General features: G+C 40.1%; 1 protein-coding gene across 2 annotated transcripts in view; it reads left to right on the top strand.

The window, feature by feature from the left end:
- LOC105135835 (protein NRT1/ PTR FAMILY 5.10-like) overlaps positions 1-6,122 on the top strand; it is a 21,954-nt gene extending 15,832 nt beyond the window's left edge. The window contains exon 5 of one of the 2 annotated variants that reach the window (XM_011040902.1): positions 5,790-6,122. In XM_011040902.1, the coding sequence (XP_011039204.1) occupies positions 5,790-6,050 (261 nt within the window). In that variant the 3' untranslated portion in view covers positions 6,051-6,122. The remainder of the gene's footprint in view (positions 1-5,789) is intronic. The other variant, XM_011040901.1, reaches the window with a different exon arrangement.
- The last annotated feature ends 1,527 nt before the right edge of the window (positions 6,123-7,649 follow it).

Here is a 7,649-nt window from a genome sequence, read left to right as displayed (position 1 = left end):
CCTTGGCTTGCTGGCTCTATCAGCTGTTCTTCCTGCTCTCGGTTCTTCTGGCTGCCAAAGTTCCGATACTGCCAGGTCGTGCTCTCCTGATCCAGTTCTGATTTTGTTCTTCTTTGCTCTCTATCTAGTAGCACTTGGACAAGGTGGATTCAGGCCTTGTGTTCAGGCTTTTGGAGCTGATCAGTTTGATGGACAAGACCCGGTGGAGCGCAAAGCCAAGAGCTCGTTCTTCAATTGGAGGAATTTTTTTATGAATGTTGGCGTCATAGTAATCCTACTGGCCTTAAACTACATCCAAGACAACATTAATTGGGGTCTGGGATTTGGGATCCCATGTTTTATTTTGGCTGGGGCACTTGCAATATTTTTACTTGGAACTAGGACATATCGGTATGGTATCAGAAGGGAAGAAGAGAAACACGCGTTTTTGATAGTCCGTCGGGTTTTTGTTGCGACTATTAGGAATTGGCGAATCACTACTGCAGTAGCCTTTGAAGAAGAAACTCACAGAGCCCAACCTCACCAAAGTTCTGGGCAATTCAAGTAAGAGAAAACTGATGTTACGACTTTTTGAGAATTTTTATAAAAGCGAATATTAACGATACCTCAACCAGAAAGAAGTTTTTTGATAAATCAAGAGCCTTTTGGAAGTACAAGCCCTTTTTAATTCGCAAAGTCAAGGTTTTCTTGTGCTCATGTTTTCAATGAAGCATCCAGTGAAACACTCGGTAAAGCATTCTCAATTTGGTAGGCAGACAAATCCATAATTTATTAAATCAGAATACGTTTAATACCATATAAATGTAATATTCCTATCCTGCGGATAAACCCTTACTCTATCACTTCGTAGAGTTGTCCACTACATGATATTTAACCAGTGACCAGGGATAAACAGATGCAAAAGTCCATCAGAGGCTGGTGTATCAAAGTCCCAAGCCATGGTTGATTAGTTGCAGTGTCTCAAAGGGGCCTGCAGATGCTCCACTACCTGTAATTGTCAAAAAAAAAAAAAACATGATATTTAGCCAGTGGGAACCTTGTTTTTCCAGGGGTGAAGCAACAAAAATATAGCTAAACTTTCACCTTCTAAGATTGCAATTTTTGATTTTCCAATGTGGCAGGTTTCTGAACAAAGCCCTGCTTGACCTTGGCCCAAGTGACTCGAAGGGAGACAGCAAGGTTTGTAGCCTCAGGGAAGTAGAAGAAGCCAAGGCAGTACTTGGGCTTGTTCCGATATGGACAACGTGCTTAATATATGCTATTGTGTTTCCACAGCCCACAACTTTGTTTACGAGGCAAGCCATAACCATGAATAGATTAGTTTCAGCCGATCTCGGATTTCCTGCAGCTTCAGTTCAATTATTTATTTCTGCCACGGTTGTTGTTTTAGTTGCAATCTACGATCGTGCCTTTGTCCCTGTAGCCAGGTGTCCTGGGGCTAATTTTTTGCTGTTGAAAACAGACCTCCCGCAGCAGTCTAGTCTCGCTAGACTTAGCATTTTCCTCACCGATTCACTCATGTTTTGCCTACGACTAGTTTGTCCCACAAAGCCCAGAGATCCCCACCCCAAATCAATGTCCCAAGCAAGCAGAATAACACTAATGAATATGAACTAAATGCACAACACAACAAATTACTGGAACAAGTCCCAACCTTTTCATTAACTCAATTAAAGGATTACATAAAGTCCTTCTTGTGTGCTATGTCCATTCCATTCTTACATGCTACACATTTTATAGCATATCTAATTACAAGATAGTGGAAGTTACAAGTATAAACTACCTCTAACTTCCTGCACAGCTGGAGCACCCATTATCCCATGTTCTAGCCACTTTCTTCCCCATATAAAAAACTGCCACAACTGTCGATAACTGCTCCCAAAACTGCCGCAACTGCATTGACATGTTCTCCCACAAGCCAACTGCCCACTGCCAGCACACATGCTGCCAGCGTAACTGCCTCGCATGTCTTGGACCGTTCGCTGTCCAAGTTATCGTCAGCCCCTGCTGCTGATTTTATCGACGCTGCCGATTTCACTAGTGCTGCCGAATTCCCCACTGTCCCATTGCGTCATCCCAACACTGTTTCATCAAGACCTTGGACAATCATCGCCCAAGTCTCAACTCTCGTCAACTCACTACTGTGTTAGCTGTTGCGTGTTGCCGCACACGCATATTGTCGATTTTCGCTACTGTCACGCGGGCTGCCACCCTGTAGGTACTGTCTAGCAACATTTTTCGTCAACCTACACCTTGACGGATTTTAACCCTGTGACAAACCTCCCCCACCAAAAGAAGTCGATGTCCTCGTCGAACCAAGTCTGAAGCACCTCTGCCCCAAGTCTGCACCACTGTTCACAGTTCAAGATTGCCCACACACAACCTCTCGGCTTTGCCTATATTTTCATCCAGAATATCATCCACCGATTTTGCGATGCCAAGCTAACATTCTCTTCATCAGCTCCTGCAAAAATCCAAGCTGTGATCAAGTCTTCCCTTGATTTCAGTTTGTATCCTATATAGGTTAAACTAAACTTCGAGTCTCACCCAAAGCTCACGAGATCAATGTCCTCAATCTCGTTTGGACACCAATAAAGCTGTAACACCCCAATGTCACATTCTGCCATGCTCCTCCAGAATTCGTATGCAACTTCCCCAAGTCACACACAAGTTGTCCTCATTCGTTAGCAAGCCCACATGTTAATTCGTCCACCGCAAGCCTGTTTTCATGAAGTTTAGACGCTTCTTCTAGCACCCAAGGCTTCCTTCCTTTTCCTCACGAACAACACCACATACTAAACCACTTCGAAGCACCATATGAACCCCCATATGAACATACAATCCATCAACCGTTCAATATGCAAAACCTGCAAGAATTCAATGAGACAATACATTCGGTGATCAACAAAATCTTGCGTCGAAGTTCTTTCATCAAGTTCCCAACTGAACCTGTTCAAGCATACAACATATAGCAACCTAGCATCAAAATCCCATCTGATCTGGCTTTCTATAGGCTACTATCATACCCAAGACACTTCATCAGCCTCACAAACTTTCGTTGACGTAACAACACCACACTGTTTCAGCCCCTGTCACATGTTTCGTCCACCGAAAATCAAAACACTGTTTTTCCAACAATGGCCAAGCAATCTGTCTTCGTCACCCTGACTCGTCCATCATCAAGATGCACAGAAATGCCCCTACTGCCTCCCCATCAAAGCAGTGGACCAAACCATCCTCGTCGATGATCTTGGCTCCTCAACCGAACTCACTGTATCGGCTGCCGAATCTGGCATCCTGATCAGCCCATCATCAAGACATCTAGACTCCCAAAACCACACTGTTTCCTAGCTTGTCCATCAGCCAAGACACCCAACATACTGTCTTGCTTCCATTACTCCACTGTCCACTGCCGAAGTGCACAAAACAGATTTTGAATTTGCCCCATCACAGGCAAACTCACTCAGCCCTTGCCTACCTCTTCCAGGCTGGTCCCAACGTGACTGAATCCCCATCTTAGCCACTAAGCACACACATGGGATTTACATATGCCATGTCCTCAGCACCATTTTTCACAACAATAGCATTGAGTTTTCCCTTCTTCGGGTAATCCCTAGCAAAGTGATTACCCTCACATATAAAGCAGCGTAGATTCGGATTCATACCTTTTTCCTTGGCCTTCACATCTGATCTTCCCACACTAGCAGCCTGTCGAGGTTCTCCCCTACTAAATCTCTTCTTCCTTTTCATCTCGCCTATATCCTTAGGCCTCGATGAAACCCCAGAAACTCCAGCAGCCCTCTCGCTGGGCTTTGATCTAAAGTCTGCCAATCCATCGGCAGCAGCAATGGTAGAAGACAAGTCTGAAATTTTCTGCCTCCTTAACTCCAACTGTGCCCCACGGCTGAAGTCCCGACAGAAAGTTGAACATTTTGTCCTCCTCAGACATGTTATCAACATCAAGAATTAAAGAGCTGAATTTCTTAACATAATCCCTTACCGACCCGTCTTGCAGCAGCTTTTTCAAGTCCTCTCTCGCAATGCAGGAGGTATTGTTGGGCAGAAATTGTTCCTTCAATTCTCGTTTCAGACTCTCTCATGTCTCCACCTTTGGCCTACCAGCATTCAAGTCCTCCTTGGTCCTTGTTCGCCACCACAACTTTGCATCGCCCGATAGATACATCACCGCGATGTCTACTTGCCCATCCAAACCAATCTTGGCCATACTAAAGTAGTGCTCCATATCCCATAAAACATTCATGAGATCCTCTGAACTCCTTGCTCCAGCAAAGGTTTTCGGTTTTGGAACTTTTGGCTTGGAAGAGCCAACGCCCCTAGTAGCGTTTGCGACTGCCTTCTTCAAGACAAAAATCTCTTCCTCGACAACATGCCACTTGCGACCTGATTCTGCCGCGAGTTCAACATACTGTGCAACAGCCTTTTCAGTGATTTCCAAAGCCAATTCAAGTCGATACTCGACTGAACGATCTTCATTGTCAGGAACATCTCCCATCAAACCCTCTAGACGGAGTAACCTTTCCCGAACATTCTACATACCGCTAGGCATATGAAGAACAACCACCAATTTCGCAGATTATCCTAACAATGGCTTCGACAAATCAATCCTTCAATCTACCCACAGAACTGTCTCGTTGTCCAGCCAAGAACGCAAACCGCGCTCTGATACCACTTGTCACAGGGTCAATTTTTTGGCTCTCGAAAACAGACCTCGCGCGGCAGTCTAGTCCTGCTAGACTCAGACTTTCCCTCACCGATTCACTCGTGTTTTGCCTACAACTAGTTTGTCCCACAAACCCAAAAGATCCCCACACACTTTCAATGTCCCAAGCAAGCGGAATAACACTAATGAATATGAACTAAATACACAACACAGCAGATTACAGGAACAAGTCCCAACCTTTTCATTAACTCAATTAAAAGATTACACAAAGTCCTTCTTATGTGCTATGCCCATTTCGTTCTTGCATGCTACACATTTTACAGCCTATCTAATTACAAGATAATGAAAGTTACAAGTATAAACTGCCTCTAACTTCCTGCACAGCTGAAGTACCCATTATCCCATGTTCTGGCCACTTTCTTCCCCATATAAGAAACTGTCGCAACTGCCGATAATTGCTCCCAAAATTGCCGCAACTGCATTGGCAAGTTCTCCCACAAGCCAACTGCCCACTGCCAACACACATGCTACCAGCGTAACTGCCTCGCATGCCTTGGACCGTCCACTGTCCAAGTTATTGGTAGCCCCTGCTGCCAATTTTGTCGACGCTGCTGATTTCACCAGTGCTGCCGAATTTCCCATTGTCCCATTGCGTCATCCCAGCACTGTTTCGTCAAGGCTTTGAACAATCCTCGCCCAAGTCTCAACTCTCATTAGCTCACTGTTGTGTTAATTATTATGTGCTGCTGCACACGCATGCTGCTAATTTTCGCTACTGTCACATGGACTGTCACTTCGTAGCTACTGTCCAGTAACACTTTTTGTCAGCCTATACCTTGACGGATTTTAACCCTGTGACACCAGGGCTTTAAGAGGGGAACCTTCTGGCATTACAATGCTACAAAGAATCGGTACGGGGGTGTTCTTTATCTTTTCTTGCAATGGTAGTTGCTGCTGTAGTTGAAATGAAGAGGCTCAAGAAAGCTCAGCAATATGGACTAGTGGATACGCCAGAGGTGACGATTCCTATGAGTGCTTGGTGGTTAATTCCTCAAAATGTCTTGCTCGGTGCTGCTGACGTGTTCACCATGATTGGAATGCAAGAAAGGTCCCAAGTGGATTAAGGAGCGTGGGTCTTGCTCTTTTCCTCAGTGTCATCGGCGTAGGAAACTTTCTAAGCAGCTTTCTTATCTCCATCATTGATAAAGCAACCGGTGGGGAAGGTCATTATAGCTGGTTTGCCAATAACCTGAATCGGGCACATCTTGATTACTTTTACTGGCTACTAGCTGCGTTGAGCGCTGTACAGATGGTTGCTTTCTTGTATTTTGGAAAGTCTTACATTTATAGCAGGGGAGGCGCGACATAAAAGCAGTGATTTCTCTGCCTCACTGCACTGAGTTATGTATAGATATTTTTTATATGAAAATATATTAAAAAACTATTTTTTTATTTTTAATATTAATATATCAAAGAACACTTACATTGTAAAATAATAATTAAAAATAAAAAATATCTTCTGAAAAAAAAAACACATGGTTAATAATATTTTTAGCGTGGCCAACCAACAATTATTAGTCATAAGCATTTATAAAGTATTTGTAAATGATTTATAAAATATTTGTAAATAAAACAGTAATATATTGGATCTCAACCTAAACTTTGTAGATTAATTTGCTAAATTTATGACTTGTATTATAGTCTAAGATTTAAATTTGTAAAAAAAAATTATTTTTAACTTAATAATATTATAAAAAAATTAAATGTTTATAAAAATTAAATATTAACTATATATTAAGATATTTGTTTAAGATTTCAATAACTTTATGGAAAAAAAACTAAAAGATTATGACAATCAATTTAAAATTAAAAAAATTGAAAAAAAAATAAAATGTAGAATTTTTTAGAAAAAGGAAAAGGGATTTGTTTTTGAAAAATTAAGTGGTTGCATTGTTAATATAAACAATAAAGAAAAGAGGGCAACACCATAATGTTTTTCATTTTTTCAGTAGAATACTAGATTATTTATCTATATTATTTTATAAGTCAATCAATTTTTTTTTAAAAAAAATTTAAACGTTATTAATATGTTTTAAAAAAATAATTAAAATCATATAAAGATTGACCCAATTGGATCTAAGCAACTTAGTAAGTCCAAGAACACCTTAGATAATAATAAAAAAAAAAACATAGTTTGACTAAAAAAATTAAAAATAATATTGTTTTAATATTAAAAAAATATTTATTGGATCAACTCAGATTACCAGAAATTAGCTTATAAAATTTATATATGGGTCATAAGACCATGATAATCTCATAAAAAACAAACAAAAAAATATATTAAAACTTAAATTTCATTCAAATTAATTTAAAAATAAAAACACAAAATAATTAGAAAATAATAAAAACATTCTAATTCAATCCGAGCTAAACTATTAAATTTGAATTATAAAATTAGAATAATTTAATAAAAAATTAAAATAAATTATAAAATTAAATTATAACTAATAATTTAAATATAGATTTGGGTATGATTGATTGTTAAAATTGATCGAGAAAGAGTAATTGATCGGACAAAAAACACTTGAAATCCAACTGAAAAGGAAATATGGTAATTGTAAGACTTTTAATAGCATGTAAAAAGCCATTTGGCTTCCAAAGGATGCCAAGGGCAACCGGCCTCAGCATCTAAAGAGATGGGAAGATGAAATTTTAAATTTCTTGCAAAATCTCCATAAATTGCACAAAAACTCTTGATCAAATGGGAAAAGAGGAGGGTTGGAAGATTCAGGGAGGTTATTTGCACAGGATTGAGGGAGTTAAAGCTTGGGAGGAGGAGGAGGAGAATTGGAAGATTTTGAGAAGGAAAGTAGGGGGAGAAAGTAAGGAAATCTTTCTCATTTTTCTTCTTCAATTCTTCATGTTACAAGGTAATAGTTCTTGATTTGGAGCAATTAATGAAAATTAT

The sequence above is a fragment of the Populus euphratica genome, unplaced genomic scaffold (genome assembly GCF_000495115.2).
Source record: "Populus euphratica unplaced genomic scaffold, PopEup_1.0 scaffold234.1, whole genome shotgun sequence".
NCBI classification, from domain to species: domain Eukaryota; kingdom Viridiplantae; phylum Streptophyta; class Magnoliopsida; order Malpighiales; family Salicaceae; genus Populus; species Populus euphratica.
The sequence above is the reverse complement of the archived record's forward strand: the minus strand, read 5'-3'. Positions and strand labels throughout refer to the sequence as shown.